This window comes from Hemicordylus capensis, chromosome 1, assembly GCF_027244095.1.
Source record: "Hemicordylus capensis ecotype Gifberg chromosome 1, rHemCap1.1.pri, whole genome shotgun sequence".
NCBI lineage: Eukaryota > Metazoa > Chordata > Lepidosauria > Squamata > Cordylidae > Hemicordylus > Hemicordylus capensis.
The window spans coordinates 454136346-454162005 of record NC_069657.1 but is presented as its reverse complement, the minus strand read 5'-3'; the positions used below and the strand labels follow the sequence as shown (position 1 = coordinate 454162005).

The following is a 25660-nucleotide window of genomic DNA, read 5'->3' as shown; positions in this document are numbered from 1 at the left end:
GCAATCAATCAGATTCATGCCGAGACGTCCTCCACTTGCGCTCTAGACATCTACCTCGCCTCTTCAGTTCCCACAGTTCGTCTGAATACCATGGGGAAGACTTTAAAGCAGGTCAGAGAGGACGCTTAGGTGCGATTATGTCTAATAATGAATAAGTTCATTATTCCATGTTTGCACCAGAGCATCGACAGAATCACTCGCAGAGCCAGCTGGAAACCCTTCCAAGGCTTCTTGGAATCCTATTGGATCCAATAATCTTCTCGGGCGGACCAACCTAATGGGTCCTTCACACCTACAAAGGTGGGTTGTGGCTGCAAGTCTTACCTTAACCAGCTGGTGATCCATCCATGACAGTGGGGAGATAACAGGGGCCCCCACCCACGGAACACCACCCTGATCAGAACCAAAGACCAAGTTGAGCGTGTGACCTGCATCATGAGTTGGTCCAGAAACCACTAGAGATAGGCCCATAGTCATCATGGCCGCTATGAACTCCTGAGCTGCCCCTGACAACCCAGTCCCGAAATGGACATTGAAGTCCCCCACCAACAACAACCTGGTCCACCCCAATGCCAGCTCAGCAACCAGGTCCATCAGCTCAGTTAGGGACTCTGTTGGACAACGAGGTGATCCGTATACCAACAGAAGTCCCAATCTATCCTTGGTCCTTAGACTTAGGAACACACATTCAATATAGGCCAACTCCCTGACTAGGATCCTGGTAAGGGAGATAGTATTCTTATAGACCACAGCCACTCCACCTCTCCGCCCACATTCTCTCACCTGCTCCACCACGGAGTAAGCCATTGGCCTGCAAGTGGAAGAGCAGCAAGGTGGGAAACATTCTTTGTTAACCACTGCATGTGTTTAATGTCGCATTCCTATTTATAACAACTCTGTCATTTCCATAAGCACAACAACTCGGGAGTAATGGAACCATTTGGCATGCTGAAAGGGAAACAGCCGCTGGAAAGGAGTCGATTTGAATCTTCAGTGAATTTCCTAATAAGTAATATGGAATAAGGTGCTCTTCCTAACACAGAGACAAGATGTTTAAGATAGTTCTCAACAGTTAGACTCTGTTCTCCTCAGTGTTAGATGTTTCTGGAAGCTATGTAAAAGACAGAATCTCTAGATTTGAGCTAAGCCATGTGGTTCTAAGCTGAAATAAGTTGGAGCTTTGGTGAAGATCTAGGCATGTGTCATTAGTGACTTTATGGTGCTTTGTCAAAACTATCTTCCTGTGCAGTAATAATAATAAATGAAAGGGCTGCTGTCTTTCCAGCCACGTCGCTAATTTGTAGAACCTGGTGGCTAATCAATACACAGTTCTTTTGTTCTGTTCCTTTGTTGCTCTGCACATGTCATGGTGGCTGGATCAGTTTGTGCTTGCTTGCTTGCTTACTGGACATGCCCTCTGTTTGCAATCCAGAATGTTAATGTGAAGCTTGATTTTTTAAAATGTTAAATTGGGTGGATATGCTAATGTTGACCCAAATTCAGGAGCAGCCTTTTCCAGGTTCTAGTTTTTACATTCAAAACATCAAACGTCCTTTCTGTCTTTGGTTTCTAGGGAGATCACACAGGGCAGATCCTCTGTTACAGACTGTATATCTTTCAAGAGTGCTGGAGAGCTTTATGAGAAAAGCTGATCCAAAATCCAGTGAGATCCAAGCTGTTTCCTTCCTGCTGATTGTACTTGGTTTTACAGACACCAGAGCCATTGTGGGATGCAATTGAGCTCTTGTATTATAGGGGATATAATGCCCCTTTGGATAGACTATGTAAGGCATCGTTTACTGTGTTCTCAAACTCGCAGACTTCATTGCAAACTGTGATTCTTATTATAGTGGAGGGAGGGGCTATAGCTGAGCATTCCATGCGGGAGGACCTATGTTTGATTCCTAGCATCTCCAGGCAAAGGATTTTGGGTATCAGGTTGGGAAAGACTTGCTACCAGTCAGAGAAGTCAATACTGAGCAAGATGGACTGGTATAAAGTAGGTTCATTTCAGAGAATGGGCCATAGATCAGTCAATACAGCACATGCCTTGCTTGCATTAAAGACTGAAGGTTCATTCTATGGTATTTTCACTTTTTTAAAAATTGGATAACAGTTAGGAGAGAGACCTCTTCTTGCCTAGAGAACTGCTGCCAGTTGGAGTAAAGAATACTGGGCTGGAAAGACCAATAATCCAGCTCAGTATAAGACAGCTTCATAAGTTGAACAAAAGTTATTTACTAAATATTTTTCTCTAATACATCTTCCACATATCAGGGGTTAGTTAATGGTGATTCTTCCTTTCTCCCTTCTCTTTCTGCATTTCTTCTGATTTTGAGCAGTTAGTTTCATACAAGAGAGAATGAAGTGAATGCAAGCTGCAAAGAGAAAGGGTGGGGTGGGGGAGAAAACAAAGAGCGAAAGCCGCCCCCATGTCAGGTCCATAGTCAAGGATGAGTGAAGTTGAAACAAAGAACAAAGTAAATGGGGTGGAGACTCAAATAATGCCTCTTAATAACAGAGTGATCTGAAAATCAGCAGAAATGAGAGGAAGCTCAGTGCTAATATTTGGCGGGATCAGTAGTAGAACGGGCCTAACTTCTAAGCCTAAGCTTGTATGACCACTGCCCTCACTCAGATTCATCGCTCGCCTGCCACTCCTTTGTTGTCAACAATTTAGGTTACCCTAAGCATCATGTTTAGTGTGGCACTACATAAATAATAGTACCCTTTCCACATGAATCCCACTGCAGGAGATTCCTAAAGCTAAAGCCATAAATCCTGTGGCCTCTTGCAGTGATGCACAAAGTATAGTTAAGGAATGGGTCACCTTTCCTTATAAGGTGCCTTTTACTGAGTCAGACTCTTGGTCCATCAAGCTCAGTATTGCCTGCACTGACTGGCAGTGGCTCTCCAAGGTTTCAGGCAGGAGCCTCTCCCAGCCCTACTTGGAGATGCTGCCAGGGAGTGAACCTGGGATCTTCTACATGCAAGCAACTGCTCTTCCACTGAGCGACAGTCCCCATCCACTAAGGGGAATATGTTATAGTGCTCACTTGGAGTCACCCATCCAAATGCAAACCAAGGCAGAGCCTGCTTAGCAAAGGGAACAATTCATATTCGCTACCACAACACCAGCTCCCTTCCCCAAGATGGGTCCCTGTTCCACCTGACTGCTCCTTAAGGAGAGATGACACAGCTAGGAGCCACGACCATTCGCCTCTCTCCAGAACTACATTCATCAGCAGCCATTCCAGCTGGCTGCCTTGGAGGGCAGATGCATGAGCCCCCCTCCATTGGCCTGGCTGGAAAGAATGTCCATTTGTTGTTTCAAGCAAAATACAAAGGGTTGGTTACTACCTCTAAAATCCATAACAGCTTGAGCCCACACTATTTAAGAGAACGCCGCCTTCATTATGAACCCTGCTACCTGTTAAGATCTTCAGGGGAGGTTTGTCTGAGGGTGCTGACAGCTTGTCTGGTGGCAGAGCCTTCTCTGTGGTTGCCCCGTGACTGTGGAATGCACTTCCTGCTGAGATTAGAGCTGCTCCATCCCTGTTGGCTTTTAGGAAACAAGGACTCATCTCTTCCAGTCTCTAATTTTTTAGAGCAATTTTTTAGCATCTCTAATTTTTTTCATCTCTGTGCGGAATGCGTTTTGTTCTGAGCGGCAGTATCAAGGCAGCGTGCCCGCACATGTGTTCAGAATGGGACCTTCCTGATTCAACCTGAGCGGGATCTAAAATGAACTGAGCAGACATCCAAAAACTTGTGAGCACACACATGTACGCACGCCTTAGAGGGAACAATGATCTCTTCAGCCAAGCTTTTTAGTTAGTTGGTGTGCTTTTATGGGTATTTTCATTTGATCTTTTATATGTTTTAGCTGTTAAATTCTTGGTTTGTTTGACATTGTAAACCGCCTACAAATTTGCTAAATAAATAAATTTTGGCTTCTCTGCTCCCAGAACTGCCTTCCACAGTGGCCATCCCACCTGATTATGATGCCGTTCGGTGACTTAAAGGAGTTGGTACTTCCCTCCCTATTCCTTTTTCCGTCTTTATCATGCCTTCTACGATACAGTCCGTGGTTATAACATGCCAGCTGCCTTGAGTGCTTTAGCAGGAAGGCAGCATAGAGAGTGAGTGAATACATGATGTCGCTACAGAGAGTGACTTCATTCCCTGCACGCAGACGTCACCTGGGCAGGCCAGGCTCTTTGCTTTGCCTGCCTAGCTTGGTGGCCACCAGTCGAAAGGGACTCTTCAGAAAACAAAGCTCCCTGCTGCATGAAGCAAACAGGACCAGACAGAGCATGGTGGTTGTTAATGCTGAACTTTTAAAATTGCTGTTGGAAAGGTTTTTTTTAAAAAAGGATCTTGCTCTCTTCTCAAGCAACAGCAGTATTTTAGTAGTCACTTCTGCTCATTTCTTGTCTTGAAGCCAGGCAGATACGTCTAACGTCACCACTTAGAATGGTGATCATTTCTGATACACTGAGTCAGATATGGGAATCATCTTGTGAGCAGTCACCTTCTGGGGAAAGGATAGGAGAGCTTACAAGACAGGGTGTTTCAGCAGAAAGCATTAGAGTTGACGCTCCACATTGCTAGTAATTAATCCTGAGCATTGCCTGCCTACAGAGATGAACGCGGAGAGGCTCAGTCGATGAGTGTTCCTTTGAAAGCCTCGTTTGGGGCAGATGGCCGCCTTCTCTGCTCAGAGGGTTTGATTTTTGGAAGTGTGGGATTGGGAGGGTGCCACTACTCCTATTGATTGATTTTTATTTATTTATTTAACATTTTTACACCACCCAAAACTTGCGTCTCTGGGCGTATTACAACAAAGCAAAATAAATGACAACAGAAAAATTAAAACATTCGTGAAAATAAATGACAGTAGAAAAAGTTAACACATTACAACAATTTAAAATTTTAAAACAATATTTTAAAACAATGTTAAAACTATTAAAACAGTATTTAATTAAAAGCCAGAATCCCTAGCTGCAGTGGACTTTGGCTGAGGATGTTGGGAGGTGTAGTCAAGGACATCTGGTATTTTCTGTTAAGAAGGAACACTGCCTGCTTCCCGCATGATATTTACACATGGCCTACTCTTATTCCATAATGTTTGGAACGGCCTGCAGAGAGCATGCCTACATGTGGCATTTTGTGCAGATCAGGTGTGCTCTTTCAGTGCAAGGTATGCCCCATCTACACTGGGTTCCTATTTGCCTATGCTGCTGATTTAGTAATTAATTAAATCTTTATCAGCCCCCCTTCAGTGTAAAAACTCCCAGGAGGGTATGCATAATCATAAAAACAGGAAGAAGAAAAATAAAACCATTTCTTAGAGTGCCATCCTTCAGTATCAGTACAAATTGTCTGCAGGTTTGAAAGCAGCCAGATGACATACTGAAAGGTTTGGCCAAGAGGGGGGGAAAGTCCTCACCTGGTGCCAGGTGAACCTTCTGGGGAGGACATGACACAGATGGGGTCCTCTCCCTGGTCACCACAACCTTCAGAAAGCAGAGGGGGGACCCAGAGAAGAGCCTCTGCTGACGAATGTCACATCCAGTCAGGCTTGTGTGGGAGAAGGCACTCCTGTAGAGAATCCTAGTGGCCGTGTGGGGGGAAGGCGGAGATCTTGCATTCCCTCCTACCTATTCTCGGGAGAATTTCCTCCAGCACATCCAGTTGGCTATTGGTTCGTTCACTATGAGCCCCCTGAGGTCTGGCCAGGCAGGTGTCCCAAACCACCATGCCAGCATGTTTATGTGCAGGCAGGTAGCTTTCGAAAATATTTGGAGGCTGGTAAATCTATAGTTGTCTTCATGACTCTAGTAAGGTATGAGAAACCTTACTGTAGATGCCTTTCAAAAGGAGGAGAACTTAGCTGGATTATTTGGTTCTGGATTGGTGCTGCTTCTGAGACCTGGAGGAGTCCCTCTGAGCAAAGCTCGCTCATTTGCTGAATGTCAGGCAGGATGTCTGCTCTTCAGAGGGGCTTTGTCCACATAGCGGTGCTAATAGCTCCATCTGTCAGCATCACCCTAATACTCAGCCTGGGGCAAAGGGAAGAGCAATGCTGCTTAGACAACTGTTTGATTTTAATCTGGAGCCTGGCGTTAACAATTGGGCCACAATCGGGTAGTGCTTTTCAAACTACAGTCAAGAATCGGCATCCTGTTATACAGCGGGAAGTCTGCATTTGGAAGATGCTGGGATAGGTTGCATGCAGCCGGTGAGATGAAAACACAAGCAGAATTTGGCATGGAGACAGGTGGCTCTCATCCATCCAATGACAGATGGATCCCAGGATTATCCCGGCCTCCCCCAGGCAACGTCATGCTTGTTTTCCTTGGCTGGTAACTTATGTGATTCTCTGGACATGAACTGTTGGCACTTTCCTCTGTGTAAGATGTCAAAGGCAGAAAATTCCACCTACAAAATCAAGTCACAGCCGTGCCCTTTCTGGCTCAGTTGAGGCATTTCGTCAAGAACTTGCTTTTTCTTTCTTTCTTTCAGATTACAGAAACCAATTGTTGGTGTGGCGAGGCGTTACATAAATTTATTATGTGTTGCCTTGCCCTTGCCACACCAACAAGTGGCTTTGGTAATCTGCAAAACCTGAAGAATGGAGACTTAAGTTCCAGGCATGAAGGTTAGTGCCCAGTGGGCTGCTTGTTAGAGGCGCTGAGCAGAGGTGTAACTCTGCCTGCATCCACCCAGTTGGAAGGTATTTGGATGATGGTTACAGGAACAATAATTAACTGTCCAAGAAAACCTTTTTAGTATTGAAAGTGTTAGCAACAGCTTCCTAATGTGGCTTCTCACCACCTGTGGTTGCAGGTTAAATGTTTGTCCTCTCAGTTCTCCCCAGTTCACTGATAAACTAATCTGGGACGTGTCCCTGTGGGCTGTAGCGTTTCCAATGGCCAGCTGCAGCTTGGGGTTAAACTTCAGCCATAGTTTCAAGGATCCCAGGAGAACCAGTTACCCAAGAGTCACTGTAGACAGTTCTGGAGTCCACAATAACCGCTTTTCTTCTCCTGACAGAAACAGTTGCGTAGAGGAACCTTTCGAAGGCAGAGCCCTTCGCACTCCACCGGCTGTTGTATCTGGGTTTAGGACGGAGGAGTTGGCAGCTGAACAGGGCTGTAAAAATCAGACTGGAGCACCTGAGCTCCAGGGAATGGGCTGTCGCTCAGTAGCAGAGCATTTGTGTTTGGTATTTCCAGGTAGGGCTGGGAAAGGCCCTGCTGGAAGTTTTTCACACCCAGCTTTTAGTTCGCATCTCCTCCAGAATGGAGGTATGCATTCACATATCAGCCAGACTTACCCCAAAGTCCCTGTGAGCTATCGGGGAGCACTTCACACACAATTCAGGTTTTTCATTGTGCATTAGAATGTAGCCCAATTTATATCCAGAGTAAACAAAAAAATCCACTTTTTGCGTCAGTTTTTTGTGGCAACTCGCAGAAAACCCTTGGTGACATCTGCTTTCTGGGAAAGTTCTTGGTCTGTGCAGGCAATGCTAGGTGGACCCAACGGTCTGCCTCAGTTGAAGGCAGCTTCCTATGACCCTGTGATCCAAAAGGGAGTTTCCTCTTCTCGCTTCCGGGCCCCAGTCATTTTCTCCTAGCTCAGCTGCCAAAAGCCTCTGAAAACTCAGTACACAGAGAGGGATGAAGTGGAGTGCCTAAGTGAGGAGGGGAAAGCTTCCCTTTAGGTGTCTCTCCCTGCTCAGTTCCTGAGCAACACAAGGGAGTTTGTCGCTGAATGGCTGGAGCATGCGCCTGCCGAGAGGGTTTCTCACTCATCTGTGCACATTGTGGCAAAGGCAAGAGTGCCGCTTCAGCCTATGAAATACCCCACTCCTGGCTCACCCGCTCTATCCTTGCCTCTTTGCACAGCTTGCTCCTGGCCCTGCCCACTGGTTCAGCGGTGGAGCACATGCAGGGCATGCAGAGGGTCTTAGGTCCAGTCCCCAGCTAGTAAAAGGGATCAAGTAGCACATGACGAGGAAAAACTCTGCCTGATGCCCTGGGGCACTATAATCCATGCTGGGCTAGATGGACTGATAGTCCAACGCAGTCTAAGGCAGTTTCATATGTTCCAAGGGGCTGGAATTACAAGGAAGTGGATTCAAGTGGTACATTGGGAAGCATTTCCTAACTGTAAGACAGTGGAAGAGTTTGCTTCATGCTGTCATGGATGTTCCTCACCTGGAGGTTTTCAAACAAGCCGGAGGACCCTTGGTGTCAGGGATGCTGCAGCAGTCTCCTGCTCTGAGCAGGGGGCTGGCCTGGAAGACCTCCAAGGTCCCTTAGGAACATAGGAAACTACCATATACTGAGTCAGACCATTGGTCTATCTAGCTCAGTATTGTCTTCACAGACTGGCAGTGGCTTCTCCAAGGTTGCAGGCAGGAATCTCTCTCAGCCCTATCTTGGAGAAGCCAGGGAGGGAACTTGAAACCTAGATGCTCTTCCCAGAGCGGCTTCATCCCCTGAGAGGAATATCTTGCAGTGCTCACACATCAAGTCTCCCATTCATATGCAACCAGGGCAGACCCTGCTTAGCTATGGGGACAAGTCATGCTTGCTACCACAAGACCAGCTCTCCTCTCCTCTCCCCTTCCAACGTCAACATTCTGTGCTTCATAACTAGGGTAGTACCAAGAGATACACTTTTGAGGTGGACCCCCTGCCTTCTATCTGGGCAGCTGAGATAGAGTATGGTTCCTCATGCCCATATAAATTATTATTATTTATTGAATCCTTGGGTGACTGCAGGCCTCTCGGGTCTTCTGGCTCAGAAAAGGGTTGTTACCAGCCTAGTGGCAGAATGTTGTGTCGTGTGATAAAAGTGACCACAAATTCAGATCCATTCTTGTGGAAGCTGCTTTCAAGACCACCTTTTGGCCTACTAGTTTGCAGTACAGGTAATATCTTCCTTGCTCATCATGTTTCTCATCTTCTGATACATTATGGTTCTGCATTTGCACCATAGCTCACAGAATACCGCTGCTCATGCTACTGCTACATTTTCTCTTCCTCTCACAGTTCTTTGGTGCTAAGCCTCTGTCCATAGACAGTATATGGCAGCTTCCTATGTTCCTATAGACCATACTGGCTGTGGAGCTACTGAGCAAGAGGCGATTTTCAAAGGGCTGATGCCTTTATGTTTAGCGGGGGGGGGGGGGGACAGTGCCCCTTGTGTGACTGTTGCTGGGCTCTACCTTGCATTTCTTTTTAGATTGTGAGCTCTATGGGGACAGGGAACAATCTTATTCAATATTGCTTTGGGCAATATAACAATGTATGTTGGGGTTTCTTTACTTTCCAGTGTATGTGCCTTTTAACAAACATTTTTCAGCCTCTGTGTGGGGAACAGCCTCTGCCCCAAAGCCCCAGTACCCGTGAGGATGGAGAGACAATCTCTCTCCAGGGCAGACTGGAGAAGCCCGGCTATCCGGCAGGGCAAGGTAGGAGGCCATGCCAATGAGAGTGCAGCCGTGGCAGGTGGCGGGAGAGTCTGCAGCGGCATGAACTGATGATGCGGCAAGAGCCGCTACGAACAGAGCAGCCACAGCCTCATAAAGCCCAGTCAATGCCAACAGTCCAGAGCCGGGCTTAGGGAGGAGTGGATGGGGAAGCGGGGGGGGGGGCTCAAGGAGGGATGGCAGAAAGGGGAAATGTGAGCCTCTATGGGGAAATAATAAAGGCTTGGGTGACGGGAAGAGCCGGAACAAGTTAAAGAGCACCAGTCCCAGTACCTATCACTGGGGGACCCCACTTCTTACTTCCCTCAGTTTAGAGAACTGTCCATTTATTCCTACCCTTGGTTTCCTTTTTCCTGTCCTTCAACTAGTCTTGGTTCAGGTTGGCCTCTTCTGCACTTTTTCCAGTTCTACAATATCCTCCTTAAGATATAGTGACCAAAACTGTACTCAGTACTCCAGATGTGGATGCACCATAGGTTTGTAAAAGGGCATTATAATATTAACAGTTTAATTTTTAATCCCCTTCCTAATGATCCCTAGCATGGAATTGGCCTTTTTCACAGCTGCCACGCACTGAATCGACACTGTCAATGAGCTGTCCAGCACGACCCCAAGATCTCTCTCCTGGTCAGTCACCGACAGCTCAGATCTCATCAGTGTATATGTGAAGTTGGTGGTTTTTTGCCCCAGTATGCATCACTTTACACTTGCTTACGCTGAACCGCATTTGCCATTTTGTTGCCCAGTCCCCCAGTTTGGAGAGATCTTTTTGGAGCTCCTCACAATCTTTTATGGATTTCTCTACCCTAAATAGGAACATAGGAAGCTGCCATATACTTAGTCAGACCATACACAGACTGGCAGCGGCTTCTCCAAGGTTGCAGGCAGGAGTCTCTCTCAGCCCTGTCTTGGAGATGCCAGGGAGGGAAGTTCAGTGTCATCTACGAATTTTGCCACTTCGCTGCTTACCCCAACTAGATCATTTATGAACAAGTTAAAGAGCACTGGTCCCAGTACCGATCCCTGGGGGACCGCACTTCTTACTTCCCTCCATTGAGAAAACTCAATTTATTCCTAACCTCTATTTCCTCTCCAGTTACTGATCCACACATCATCATCATCATCATCATCATTATTATTATTAAAAAATTAGATTTATATTCCGCCCTTCCAAAAATGACCCAGGGCGGTTTACACAGAGAAATAATAAATAAATAAACATGACCTTATAAACAGAGCCCCTGGTGGTGCAGTGGTAAAACTGCCGCCCTGTAACCAGAAGGTTACAAGTTCAATCCTGACCAGGGGCTCAAGGTTGACTCAGCCTTCTATCCTTCCGAGGTCGGTAAAATGAGTACCCAGAATGTTGGGGGCAATATGCTAAATCATTGTAAACCGCTTAGAGAGCTCTGGCTATAGAGCGGTATATAAATGTAAGTGCTATTGCTATTGCTAAACATGACCAGAGAAATAATAAATAAATAAACATGACCTTGTCCCCTTATCCTATGACTGCTAAGTTTACTCAAGAGCCTTTGATTAGGAACTTTGTTGAAAGTTTTTGAAAGTCCAGGTACAGTATGTCAACTGGATCACCTTTATCCACATGCTGATATTTTCAAAGAACTCCAAAACGTTGGTGAGTCAAGATTTGCCTTTAAGAAGCCATGCTGGTTCTCCTTCAGCAGGGCCTGTTCTTCTATATGCTTAACAATTTTATCCTTGAGAATGCTTTACATTAAGCTAACCAGCCTGTAATTTCCCGGATCGCCCCTGGATCCCTTTTTGAAAATTGGCGTTACAGTGGCTACTTTCCATCCTCCGGTACAGTGCTTGATTGTAGGGATAAGTTACATATTTTTGGAAGGAAGTCAGCAATTTCACATTTGAGTTCCTTAAGAACTCGGGTGGATGCCATCTGGCCCTGGTGATGTATTTTTTTAAAAAAAAATTCCAGACAGTTTAGAACATCATCTCTCATCACCTCTATCTAACCCAGTTCTTTAGCCTCTGTCCCTGAGAAGCTCAGTTCAGACACAGAAGCTCAGTATCCCCTAGCATGAAAACAGATGCAAAGAACTTGTTTAGCTTCTCTGCAGTCTCCATATCCTCAATAATTCCTTTCACTCCCTCGTCATCTAACGCCTCCCTGGCAGGTTTCCCGCTTCTGATATATTTAAAGAACTTTTTGTTATTCCTCTTGATGCTTTTAGCTAAATCATCTTCAATCTCTCTTTTCACCTCCCTTATTCTCTCCTTGCATTTCTTTTGCCAGAGTTTGTGTTCCTTTCTGTTCTTTTCATTTGGGCAGGCCTTCCAATTTCTGAAAGAAGTCTTCTTCCCTTTTATACTTTACTTGTTAGCCATGCCTTGTCTGTGTGCAAAAAACTCAAGTGCCTCTCTGCCTCCCTCCCACCTTAGGCTACACCACTGCAAGGAGTCACATCACCTCTGCAGTCAGAAGCCTCCTTTGGAGCTCTCGGGGTCACATCATTTTCCAACCGAACCATCAGAGTTATTTTTAGGATGGTTGAAATTGTTTTTGGCTTGTCAGCCTTGGCAAGGGATGTTGCAAAATAAACTGGATTTACAATTAAAACAAAACACAACCTGAACAGATTACATCAAGGGTCTGAATAGAGCCAACGATTTCAGCTAAGCCTGCAGTTCTGTCCATAGCCCTACTTTGTTTTATTGGACATGCAGGCGATCCTGCCAAGGTCACAATCTTCTTCTCTTGGAATGGGGCTTGAGCACGGTGGGGCCACAAATTCTGTGGCCCTGATTCTGGAAAAACTTTCCTTTTGAACAAAGGACCTAGCTTCCATTATGTTTTTCAAGACTTTTATGAATGATTTTGTGGCCTGCGTGATCCTGAAGTCAAGTTTTCACATGAATGTAGTACTTTCTGGTGTGAATTAAAAAAAATTTTTTTGAAGCTGAGCCAAAGCAGGATATAAATAAGTAGCAGATTAAGCAAGCTGGAAACCTCCGAAGGAAATGGGTGAAAAACATGCTAAAGCTAAGTCGTAAGATGAATGCACAGCTCTTGTACCCAGGACAGATGAGTTTTGCAGTCCTCTTTCGAAAGAGCCAGGATTTCCCCCTAATTAAGTTTGCTTTTGCATCGTTTTAGTCTTCAGATGTGCCAAAAAAGAGGAATAAATTTAGATCTGTGGTCATCGCCTGGGTGGCTGGTTCCTGACCAGTGGTTCTCTCATTCTCGATTATTTCTTCCTTCATAAATTAGGGCAGCTGACCATGGACTGGCACAAGGCGGAGAGGCTTATTGACCTGCTAAAAAGATCTCTGGAACAAACTCTTTTGTCTTGATAGCAGTGACTTCAGCATTAACAAAAAAGTGACGAGATGCCGCATAAAGGATCATTTTAGACCAATTAGGTGATTGAAATGTTAAGCATTTAAGCTGAGAGTCTGGAGCCCAGTTATTTGAGCAATGCAAAAGGCACCTCTTGAGATGAGGAGTAACTGAGTTGGCTTTTAGGAATCAACACAAGCTGCCATCCTAAGTTTGCTTACTCAGAAGTAAATTCTAGTGTGGTCTTTGAGATTTGTTTTTAAGTGAAATGTGCTTAGAGTTGGAGTCTTTGTGTCTGCAAGGTCAACTTCTAGTGGGGGAAGATGCAATCATAGCCATACAGGCATCTTACCAGAAATGTGTTGATGATATTGAAAGCAATAGGAGGAGTGTTGTTGAGGAGGTAGTGGGCCTGTTTGCTTTTCCCAGTGTTTTGCATTAAAACAAAAACAAAAACAAATAAAGGTACCAACACTTGAAATTTAGTTTTAACAATGTGTGGATTGCACTAGCTGGAGATGAGGGCTGAAAACAGCATGGAATTCCGCCCTGGGAACAAGTCCACTGCAGTGTTTCCTCTAACAGGGGTTCCCAGATGTTGTTGACTACAACTCCCATGATACCCAAACAAAAGCCATTGCAGCTGGGGATTCTGGGTGTTGTCAACAACATCTGAGAATCCCGGTTAGAGGGATTCACTGGTCCACTGAAGCCGTTTTTTGCTCAGGTTCTGATTGGTTACTTGGGAGATTCTTTCTGCCTCCTTTCCTTGAGTTATTCATGGCCTGACTGACTAGCTGGCATGACCCAGGGCTTTTTCCTCCACAGGGACTATGGTATGGCAGTGCACCTCACTGAACACTGAGATCTGGGTAGAATGGCTATGTCTATGGGAGACTGAGCAGCATTGCTAAGGGCGGGGTGGGGTGGGCTCTCTCTTTATTTTAAAATAATGGAAAGGTGATGAAGGGCTGTTCACCAACCATACCCTTTGTTGCTGGTGAAGGTCAAAGGAAGGGCTTCCTGCAAGTCATTGCTTGTGTTTTTGTGGGAGGCAGCCCAGGGCAGTGTGGCAGGTGCTGGGGTCAGAGGCTCTCATATCCCACCGAGACGTGGCGCAGACTCACTCTCAGGTGCAGAGTTGGGTCACCAGGTGGAGGTCAGGCTGCAGGGGCCAATCTCTGAGAATCACGTTTAGCCGTGGTCAGCAGGCCAAGGTCAGGATCCAGGAAAATCGGAATCTGAGTTGAGCAGGCCAAGGTTAGGAACTGAGGAAGCCACCAAGGAGCAGGCAACAAAAATGTTAAACAGGCCAAGCTCAGGAGCCAGAGAATCAGCTCCATGCAGGAGCAGGACTAGGACAAGTCAGGGCTTCTACAACGATGTTGCTTCAGCAACTGCTCCTTCTAGACTGAGGCCTTATATAGACTTCCCTTCAATATCCAGTCTCGGTCTCCTCCCTCTAGTTCCAGCAGCAGTAGACATTTAAAGGGGCCATGACCTGTTCCTTAACCATAGGCCCCAGCGATGGGATGCTGATTCCCTCCGGCGGAGTTCCCAGGGGGTCCTTGGAATCAGATGATATGGGTAGAGGGGTGTCCTCAGGGCGTGGGGGGGGGATGGTTCTTCCAGCTCAGCTGTCTCACGTGGAGCCTGTTCTTCTGAACCTCCTCTTGGTACCCCAGTACTGATGGCTGTCCTTTTGAGTCCATTGTTGGCCCCTTAGAACTGAGATGTGCTGGTACTGCAAGGGTGTCTGTGATCCACTCTGCATTCTCATCTTCTGAGCGCTCTTCACTTGAGCCAGATGTGTAGGATGGCAGGCTCAGGTTCATGACGGAGACAGATTTGCTTCCCTCCTGACCTTTTGTTGTGTGCTTCAGAAGGTGTGCTAAAGTTTAGCAAAGTTCAGAGGACAGCATAGGGTGTGGGAAACGTTTTGAGTTAAAGCCTGACCAGTGTTTGCTTGCAGTGTACCATAATGACTGCTGAACGAGAGGGAAGGCTGTTGGGCAGTAACTGGCTTCCCCCAAACCCGTGCTGGGTCACTTGAGTCATGTTTCCTGAAGCTGCTGGTGATGATTCATTAATGATCTTCTATCTGCTGTGTGCTGTCATGTTCCTTGATCCTGGTATTTGTTTGCTCCTCAGGTGTGAATTAACTCAACATGAGCGGCCTCGGGAACAGCTCGACAGACCCGGCTAACCCAGATTCCCAGAAGAGGAAGGGGTCGCCTTGTGACACCCTGGCCCAGAGGTAAGGAAGGCTTGGGGGATTTGTTCCTCCTCAGGGGTGGGGGCTGTTCTGCTGTTCTCAGTACACAAACAGATGGGAGCAGATTCCATACACTCAAACAAGTTCCCACTTCCCACCAGGGTTTGGCTCTGTGTCTGAATAGCTACTGTGGAAGACAGAGCACAGCTCCCCTTCTGCTCTTATTCACTCCCTCAAGGCAACAGGTGGCTTGTTGTTGAAGCTGTTTAATTGATTGATTCAGGCTCTAGCGCACTCCACGCTCTACAGTTGACTGGATTATGAAATAAGAAACATTTTAAAAATCCTGTTAAATATAAAGATAAGTAAATCACATCCAAAAGCAAGGCTGCTCAACATTGGCCCTCCGACAGAAGACTATTGGTCACTGTGGATGGGGATTATGGGAATTGTAGTCCAAAAACATCGGGGGGGGGGGCAAAGTTGAGCAGGCCTGTCCTAAAGTCTCACTGCTAATTTAAAAGCTTAGAAAATTAATATTGTTCATCTCCTTAGTATTGCAGGATATATATAATAAAAAACACACATACCCCAGAAGTGATAATTTTGCTTCTACCTGAGAAGGCAATGGTATTCAAATGGCAAATGGAATACAGGAATACTCCTGTAGTCTACCAAAGAAGATCACATGGCTCTGTGGTCGCCAGGAGTCGACACTGACTCTTTGACAGGCGAAAGAGACCATCTCATCCAAGAGTCAGGTTTTTAGCTAGGGCTATAGTGTTAGCTGGATGATGATGATGATTAATTTTACATTTTATATCCTGCTCTTCCTCCAAAGAGCCCAGAGCGGTGTACTTCATACTTAAGTTCCTCCTCACAACAACCCTGTGAAGTAGGTTAGGCTAAGAGAGAAGTGACTGGCCCAGAGTCACCCAGCAAGTCTCATGGCTGAATGGGGATTTGAACTCGGGTCTTCCCGGTCCTAGTCCAGCACTCTAACCACTACACCACGCTGGCTCTAATTGGTTAGATTAATTTATTAAGCATCTTTTGCTCAGTTAAAAAGTTGCCTCCCCAGCTTAATTAAATCACATTTTTATTTTGCATTTTAAAAGGTTGGTTATTTTTAATATAAATATTCTTTTTTTTAAAATCACGATGGGCTGGCACCATTTCAGAAATGGGGATGCTTCCCAAATTCTCCCGACTTTTGGAAAAGGAGCTTCCCTTCGAGACTAGTGCTAATGCATTTGGAATCCACCTTTCTTCGGGATATGATTTCTAGAATTTGCAGAGAAAGCATAAAGCAGAAACAAACCATTGTTTCCTTCTCTCCAGTACTTTCTTTTCCTATTTCCCCTCCCTTTCTGAGTAGTTTAACAGTATTGCCCATGTTTATGCAAGTGATTTATTTTGATAGTAGCATAGCACAGAATAAATCTATCTATCAATCTATCTATCTAATTTGTACAGCACCCCAAACTTTTGACTCTGGGTGGTTAACAATAACATAAAACAAGTTAAAACAGACACAAAAATCTTAAAACAATTTAAACAATCTAAAAGATTAAAATTTAGAAATTGAAAAAGCTTGGGTGAAGAGGTGGGTTTTCAAGTACTTTTTAAAAAATTGTCAGAGATGGGGAGGATTGTATTCCAGAAGGGAGTGCATTCCACTGTCTCCAGGCAGCAATTGAGAAGGCCCGTCCCTGTGTGGCCACAACAACTGGGGACAAACCTTTCCAGACAACCTTCATTGGCAGTGGGATTCTGGAAAAGGACTGGTCCTTTTTCTCCCCAGATGATGTAATCGCTCAGCCTTTGTCTTGTTGTAAATTAATCTGCACTGCAAAAATGGGTTTGGGTTAACCTCCAGGACTTCCCCAGTACCATAATGATGATTATAATAATAAATAATTAAACAACCGCTCCTTTGTTAGCTGCCCCATAACAAATTGTTCTCCGGGCAGCTCACAACACAACATTAAAACATGAAATAAAACCACATAACACATTAAATTATAACAGACCTAAAGGGGGGGGAAAGAAAATACAAAATACAATACAAAGCAATTAAAAACTCTTTTAAAATAAAATTTTAAATCAAAATCAAAAGGCCTAGGTGAACAAAAATGTCTTTACCTGGCATCTAAAAGAACAAAGTGATGAAGCCAAGCAAACCTTGCTGGGGCGGGTATTCCATATATGGGGTGCAACCACTGAAAAGGCCCTTTCCTTAGTAGCCACCCACATCACTTCATTTGGCAGGGGCACTTGGAGCAGGGCCTCCAGAGAAGATCTTAAGGTTTGGGTTGAGACATATGGGGCAAGGCACTCTCTCAGCTAACCCAAGCCATTTAGGACTTGGAAGGTTAAAGCCAACACTTTGAATTGCACCCGGAAATTGGAGCCGGTGAACCAACCTTTCATTGCAGGACCTGAAAACTGATGAGGATCAGTCCACATGACCCCCAGATCTTGCTCAGCATTGACCATTCTTGTTCTGTTTTGTTTGACAGTGGCAGGCAAAGGAGGGAAGCGGTTGCAGGGTTCCACAGAACTGTCCTCTCATGCAGGCTTCTGTTAACATTTGCAACCCTAAAACAAAGAGAGTGCTTTTTCTCCATTTATATCTGTGCCATCCTGATTAAGCAATCAATCAATTAAAACCTGTCCACTTAATCTATAATTTTGTAATGGGTTGTCAGCTGTAATTTTATCTTTTATGTTTTTTACTTTCCCTGCATTGGAGTCTTTAAAAGTGTTAACAGTTGCTGATGATGGTACTCTGGCATAGTAGAAAGATCAGCCCACTGAAATCATCATATTTTTATTATGCTTTCTGTAAGTTAAATTGGCTGTTCTTCCCTCTCCTACAGCTTACATGTTGCCACAGCAACAAGGGCATTGAGTTGTTGGATGTGTTAAATCCCTGCATGAATTCATGTAAATGTTGCCTTGCTGCTTCCCCTCCACTCCACCCCCTTTCTCTGACTTCAGCCAAAATACTTATACCACTCTCCTCAGAAGTACTTGGCCATCCCTTCAATAATCAGAGCATAATAATAATAAACATAATAATCCATCCATCCAAGGGCCTTTGGGGGAGGTGACGCTTAAAACAAACAGATTTGTTTTTCTACAGCCCAAGGAGGTCATCTTCCATTGTATGGGATTATGGACTGAGGCATATTCCAGACGGGACCAATCAGAGAACTGAAGGCGTGGCTAGCTGCCTCTGCAGGTGGCGACCCTGCCCCAGTTCCGGTCCTGTCTTTGCTCCACAAACAGGTCGATTCTTTTGCTCTGGCAAAATCCTTTGATAGTTGGCTTGGCAAGCTAGCTTATCTTCTTTTTTCTGATTCTTAAGTTTCCTCTGTCTAGCATTGTGCGAGGGGGTGGGGAGAAGTTGCTCTTTCTTATCCTAAATTCGTGCCTTTTATTTTGTCCATTGATTCAGCCTCATTATTCAGCGTCTCTCTGTTTTACTTTCATTTTTGCCACTTGTGATTTATGGAGCACTCTCACACGGGCACCTCTCTCGAAGGCTCCCTCTTTGAGGGACCTGCTACTGAACGAAGGGCACTACAACCCTTCTGTGTATCCGCCCCTCCCGGGGACGCCGACACTCCTATCTGTCCTCCAACCAAACACTGTCCCCAGTTACAGACAGCCGTTCCCGCGACTTCCCCTAGTCTCTCAAAACATGACCAGAAGAAGGCTAAGAAAAAGTCTAAACACCTCAAAGAGGAGACGTTTCAGAAGTCCACTGCCACGAAAACGCACTCGGTGCCTGCTTTGGCTGTGTGCCTGAATGAAGAGCTTCTGCTGCAGGCTGTCTGCAAGGACCACCCGCCCCGCCACTTGCCGGACACCGAGTGGGGACAAGCCGACACGCTGCCGAACCAGGGCACGTGGCCCCTATGCTTGTCGCTGATCCCTCTTCCTGCCTTGTTGGAGGAGGTGATCATGCTGACTGGAAGAGAGGCCGAGCACCCTCCTCCCCAACCTTTGGAAGGGGAGATGGAGCTGCTGTTAAAGGAGGCTGCACCCGAGCTACCAAGGACGCCTCTCCCGCCTCCAGCTCTTGAGCCTGCCGACGCGGGAGCGTTCCCCGTCGCGGTGGCCCAGTCTGCCCACACATGCTCCACCAGTGCAGCCCGACTCCCTGCCGGGACCCTCGCTACCAACTGGGGACATGAGTACTACATCAGCCCCCAGCAGTAACTCCTTCCCGCCTGATATCGCGGCTTGGCTGGGGAATTTATTAGCAGACAGTGCACTAATGTTCTAAAGGCTCATGTTCCTGTTCCTGTTCTCCTCCAGCCATTGGTACCTTAGGCCAATTGCCATTACTCACACTCCTCGTCACCAGTCTCATGGTCGGAGAGAGACCCTATTCCTGATAATGAAAAAAGCTGTTTTCAGCCTTGCCGTAGGGCCCTTAGGCGAAAGAAAATACCCAGATCACCTTCTCCTTCATCATCTCTGGAAGGAGCCTCTGCACCAAAACATGCTACCCAACCCCAGCAACCTGGGCCGCCAGCCAGGCCCCTTCCTTCGCCCCACTCCGGCGCCGGTGCAGCCTGTGCTCCACCCCCACCCCCCTCACAGGCCACCAACCCTGCCTCTGATCACGAACTGGGTTTGAGTGGCAGTCATGGCGATAACACTTCCCCATCAGCCACGGAGGAAGGCAAACTCTCAGGTGAGAACACAGGGACCCCGCTCCCATCCTCCTATCACCTATTTTCCTCCTCTGATTTTGAGGTGATACTCTCTAAGGCGAGATGTGTCATTAATGATGTAATGCAGATTGACAATCCTGATGGCTCTCTTTCCCTTGATCATAATGTGTTTCCTTCCAGCTGAGCACCTATGGCAACAGTTCTGTTCCCTCAGCTGTTCAAGGATGTTATGACTGCAGAATAGGCTTCCTCCGCTTCATCTAAGACATTAGGTTTGATACCTAAGAAACACTACAACCTACCACCGGATGTCTTGTATCTCCTGGCAGTTCCCACGGTAGACCCTCCCATGGTGCAGCTAGTGTCACCATCCATAGTAATTTAGGAAGGTGAGCGGCAGCTAAGATCCCCCGAGGACCGTAAGGCAGACATGCTCCTCCGCAAATCACATTCTGCCTCGGCCACAGTTATCTAGGCGGCCACTACAAACTTTATTTTCACCAGGGCATCTATGCTCTAGGTCAGGCTTCCCCAAACTGCGGCCCTCCAGATGTTGCTGAACTACAACTCCCAGCATCCCTAGACACAATTTTATGAGGCTGGGTATGCTGGGAGTTGTAGTTCAGCAACATCTGGAGGGCCGCAGTTTGAGGAAGCCTGCTCTAGGTCAAAGAAATTGCAGCCTTGATCCCTCCCAAGCTGAACAAGGTTCGCTGGGAGTTGAACAAATTAGCAAAAGCTACCACCCTTATGGTGGATTCCAGCCTGGATTGTATCCAGTATGAGGACCGGTCTATGGTGGCGGGGGTAGCAGTCCGCCATTCCTTGTGGCTTAAACACTGGAATGTGGACATTCCGGACTTAACCTTTCAGCCACTTCCTTCACAGGGTCCAACTCTTTGGGGAAGTCTTGGACCCGATTTTGGTAGAAACTAAAGACAAGAAAAAAGCTCTACCCTATTCTCGTCGGGATTTTCATACGCCTTTTCGCTCAAACACTCAGTCCTTTCGTTCCTTCAGGGATAACCAAAGATCCTCCTGGGCCTCACCCAGAGACAATAGGGGTTTTACCTGTCTTTCTTCCTGGTGTAACCAGTGGCAGCAACAGGGAGGGGAATCTGTGAGGGTTCACTCTTCCTGCTCCTTTACCCAGCCCTCCAACACCCCGCCCCCCCGGAAGCAATGACTACCCCCCCCCCCCCGCCGGTGGGTGGCAGGCTTCTTGAGTTATCTGCACAATGGGAAGCCATGACATAAGACCATTGGGTGCTCTCCACCATCAACCATGGGTATTCTATAGACTTCGTTGCCCCTCCGCAGGACCATGTTACCAGAACCCCAAGGTCAACACTCTCAGACAAACATCTTGCTATTCAGCATCTCCTGCAAATCAGCGCCATCGAGGTACTACCCTTGATTGAGTTATGGCACGGCGTCTATTCGCTTTTGTTTTTTGTTCCAAAAAAGGATGGAACCTGGAGAGCGGTCTCTCAATCGCTTCGTACGCAAGTGGAAGTTCCGCATGGAGTCTCTTCACTCCATCAAGGAAGCAGTATCACATCTGGATTTCCTGGTGTTGATCGATTTGTCAGAGGCATACCTCCACGTACCCATTCTCCCAGAACCTGAGGTTCCTCAAGTTCGTGTACGATGGCTCCATTATCAATACAGAGCCCTCTCCTTTGGCCTGTCCTCAGCCCCAAGGGTTTTTACCAAGATAATGGTGGTTCTGGTCGCCCACCTGCAGTCCAATGGAGTCCATGTGTACTCATTTCTGGATGATCTGCTTGTCTGGGCATCTTCCTTTGCTCAAGCCCAGCTTTCTGTGCAGACAACGATCCAAGTCCTCACCACCCATGGGTTCCTGGTGAACCAAAAGAAAAGACATCTGATTCCTTCCCAAACTCTCCAACATCTGGGTGCCCTATTCGATACCCGGGGTCCGTCAGTCTCCCTGCCTCCAGACCGCTGACAAAAGCTGGTGTCTCTTATCAGTCTCCTCCTCCATGTCCCATCAGTGGACCTCATAGTATTGGCTCAGGCACTGGAGTCTATGATCTCATGCCTGGAGTGCATCCCGTGGACTCGCTGGCATTTGCACCTGCTTCAGTGGCTCCTCCTCCCGTTTCAGGACATCATGCCGGCAAACACAAGAACATTACATTGACTCCAGAAGTCCGTTTTTCTCTACAGTGGTGGCTCTCTCCCGCCATGTCAAAAGGTCTTCTGCTAGTCATTTCCCACTGGCTTATAATCACTACAGACACCAGTCTGTCTGGTTGGGGGGGCCACTGCAACGACCAGTACACCCAGGAAGTGTGGTCTATGGAGGAGAGCCAACACAGCATCAATTGGCTAGAGTTAAGGGCGGTTCGACTAGCTCTGCTACATTTTCTCCCTGTAGTCGGGCACACCCACGTCCTGGTGCGCACAGACAATGTGACAGCCAAATCTCATATCAATAGGCAGGGCGGCACCAGGTTCCAGACGCTCATGGCAGAGACCAACAGGCTCTTTTTATGGGTGGAACATCACCTATCTTCTATAGTGGCAGGACATCTTCAGGGCACCTCCAACGTACAGGCCGACTGGCTCAACCGCCAATCAATAGACCCAGCGGAATGGTCCCTGCACCCGGAGATGTTTCAGCAGGTGGTGCATTGTTTCGGCCTATACCTGGTGAATCTGTTCCCCTCAACTTGCAATCATCTTCTCTTCAGATTCTTCACCCGCTTCTTCTCTCCTCAAGCGGAAGCGATGGACGCCCTGGTCTCATCTTGGCCCCTGAGCCTTCTTTTCACCTTTCCCCTGACTCTCGTGCTGGGCAACCTGGTGCAAAAACTACGTCTAGAAAGGGTAGAGCTGATACTGATCGCTCCATTCTTGCAACTCGCTGTCTCCCCTCCATGGCATCTGCCAGCTGGCCGGATCTTCTACTCCAAGGTCCACTCTGACACCCAGAGCCTCAGTGACTCCACTTAGCCACCTGGAAGTTGAATGTGCGTCGTTAGTGAAGAAGGGTTACCCTCTGTCAGTTTAGAACGTGATTCTGGCCTTGCGCTGACCATATACGACGCGTATATACCAGGCCCCATGGGTGGCCTTTTCCAGGTGGGCGTATGGGAAACGTTTCAGTCCCCTGACGGCGGGCATGCCTGAGGTCCTCTCCTTTCTTCAAGTGGGCCTCAACATGGGTTTTCGACCCAGCACCCTTAAATGTCAGACCTCGGCCCTGTCCTCTGTACTCCGCCTACAATCTGGGACATCTTCACATCTCCATCCTCATCTTCGGCAATTCCTAAGGGGGGCGACCAACCTGGCTCCCCGCGTCTATCCACAGATTCCCTACCTTGAACCTAAACAAGGTTCTTAACGCTTTAACCAAAGTCCCCTTTGAGCCTCTCTTGGAGGTGGACCTTCATTGTCTATCTCTTAAAGTCTTTTTCTTGGTACAGATCATTTCCGCTCGTAGAGTTTCGGAACTGGGAGCGCTTTTGGCAATTAAGGAATTCTGTGTCTTTCAATCCGATGCAGTGATTCTGAATCCTGACCCTACCTTTCTTCCAAAAGTTAACACCACCTTCCACCGGTCTCAGGACATCTTTTGTCTTTCTCCTTCCCATCCTAAGGAGAAGCTTTGGCATTCTCTGTATGTCAGATGGGCTCTCTGCATCTATTTGCGCAGGACTATGGCCATCCGGCACTCCTTGACCATAAGGTGTCCAAGGCCACTCTCACCTCCTGGATAAAATGCATTTCGGTGGTCTATGACTCCCTTAACATTCACGTGCCGCCTGGGATCACGGCTCATCCTTCTAGGAACGCGGCTTTCGCAGCAGCTACCTGGTCCTCTATTACACCCTTTATCAAGCATTATAAGATTGCTTCCTTTCACGAACTGCAGGCGGCAGTAGGCCGCACTATCCTGCAAGAAGTGGTTTGATCCACATCCTTTCTGTTCCCACCCAGTGTTCTCCGTCTTAGCTTGGGTATGTCCCATACAATGAAGGATGACCTCCTCGGGCTGTGGAAAAAGAAACATTGGTACTTACCATGAAGGGTTCTTTTTCACAGCCAAGGAGGTCATCCAGCCCACCCGAGAATGTGTTCAGCTTCTTTATTGGTCATCCTTTTTTCAGGGAGGGCACGGCGTGTCTGGGCGGAGGCTACTTCTAGGGCATTTAGCTTTGCAGGCTTTGCGGGGCTCACACTGTTCTGTGACCTTGTTACTTGTTCTAATCTCTCTAAGCCTTTTCTCCTGTTTTGTGAGTGCACTTCAGTCCCGGAACTGGGGCTGGCTTGCCTCCTGCAGAGGGAGCTAGCCATGCCTTCAGTTCTCTGATGGGTCCTGTCTGGAGCATGCTCAGTCCATAATCCCATACAATGGAGGATGACTTCCTCGGCTGTGAAAAAGAACCCTTCACGGTAAGTACCAATGTTTCCTTCTCTTAGCACTATATTGACACTAGCCCTTACCTAGCAGTAGGTGCCAACATTCCAGTGGTGGGGAGCTTTTCTGTGGAAGACTGCTATACTCAGTGTTCAGTGAGCTCAGGTGGCTTCTAGTTTCTGAGCAGGACAGTGTACAACCTTCAAGCAGCCACCCAAAAAGAAGTGAAAAGAATAATGAAATGGCAAGGCTTTGCTGAAGGGTAGGGAAGATCGCCTGGTTGCTGTTGGGGCTTCATTTTTGTAAAGGGGTGAGTACTTTGGTTCTTGAGTGGTGTAGCAGGGAGTGTATGTCAGGGTGGGGCATGAGTTGTGTGTTTGGCACTGGCGCTGTCCAATAGACTGCCGTGACACTTGTGAACCACCCAACACACTCCGTCATAATGGACCCAACTAACGAGGGGAGGGCAAGACTGAATGGAAATGCAAAGATATTGAAGGTAAAAGGCAGCTTAAAAAGGAGATCCTGCAACAGAAGTACAACCTTGGGGAAAGGCATCTGAAGCCTGCTCAGCAACTAACTGTGCAATCATTGCAATGTCTATTTAAAAAAAGCCTCTGGAATATCACTATGAGAGCATTTTGTAAAGTGCAGAAGTGAATAATTGCAGCCAAAGGAAGGTTGCTCACTCTTCATCTGCATAATTTCATGGCATGTTGGATATTTCTTGGACTTGCTTATAAAGCGATTGCTTTAGCAGCTATTGCAAACAGATTGATTGCCTTCCTTTTCTTTTTTCTTTTAATTCACTTCTGCCTTTTAGCTTATTAACTCTGTTTCTTGGCATGCTGCAGTCACAATTTCTTCCCATTGGCAATATGCCGATTTCTTTTTGCCTTTACTGGCTTCCTAATAACTTGATCAACTGCGTGACTGCTGTGCGTTAATAGTCAAATGGATGGCGTGGGAGGAGAGAGCAGCAGCAGCAGCAGCACAAAAGGGAGAGAAAGAGGAGGCCAGGCTGTTGGGAGAGACTCTTGTGTGGCCGTCTGGGCTGTTGCAGCCAAAACACGCTAGATCTCAAGAGCTGACTTAAGAATTAACAGTGGACTCTCATGCACCGCCCCACCCCCGCTCCCAAAGAGCGCAGGATGTGATGATGATAATGAATGTATTACAAATACTTGGTGAGATAGTACTAGCAATAACAATTGTGAAAATAGACATCATCTGTGTTACAAAGAGATCATCTGTTCATGATAAAATGTAACAATAAGAAGTCTACAACATTTTGACATCTGCTAACAATAAGCATGAAAAGCAATCCTACACCTGGAATCCCTCTAAGGATTTTTAAATATATATTCTACCCCTGATTCATACCATATGGAATGGGCTAGCTGACCAGCCTCCTGTTGAATACTGAGCTGTGCAACAGTTGGATATGTGAACTTGCATGTGGATTCTTTGCAATATGTAGACTTTTTATTATTGCATAGTATTATTGCAGTTGTGTATTTCAGGGGAAGGGGAAGGG

The 25660-nt window shown here is 46.8% G+C and overlaps 1 protein-coding gene across 4 annotated transcripts in view; it reads left to right on the top strand.

The window, feature by feature from the left end:
* The window catches only part of NCOA1 (nuclear receptor coactivator 1), a 374460-nt gene that overhangs the window by 239104 nt on the left and 109696 nt on the right, over window positions 1-25660 (top strand). For all 4 annotated transcript variants that reach the window (XM_053249238.1, XM_053249225.1, XM_053249233.1 and 1 more), the window contains exon 2: window positions 14979-15084. In XM_053249238.1, the coding sequence (XP_053105213.1) occupies window positions 14996-15084 (89 nt within the window). In that variant the 5' untranslated portion in view covers window positions 14979-14995. The remainder of the gene's footprint in view (window positions 1-14978; window positions 15085-25660) is intronic.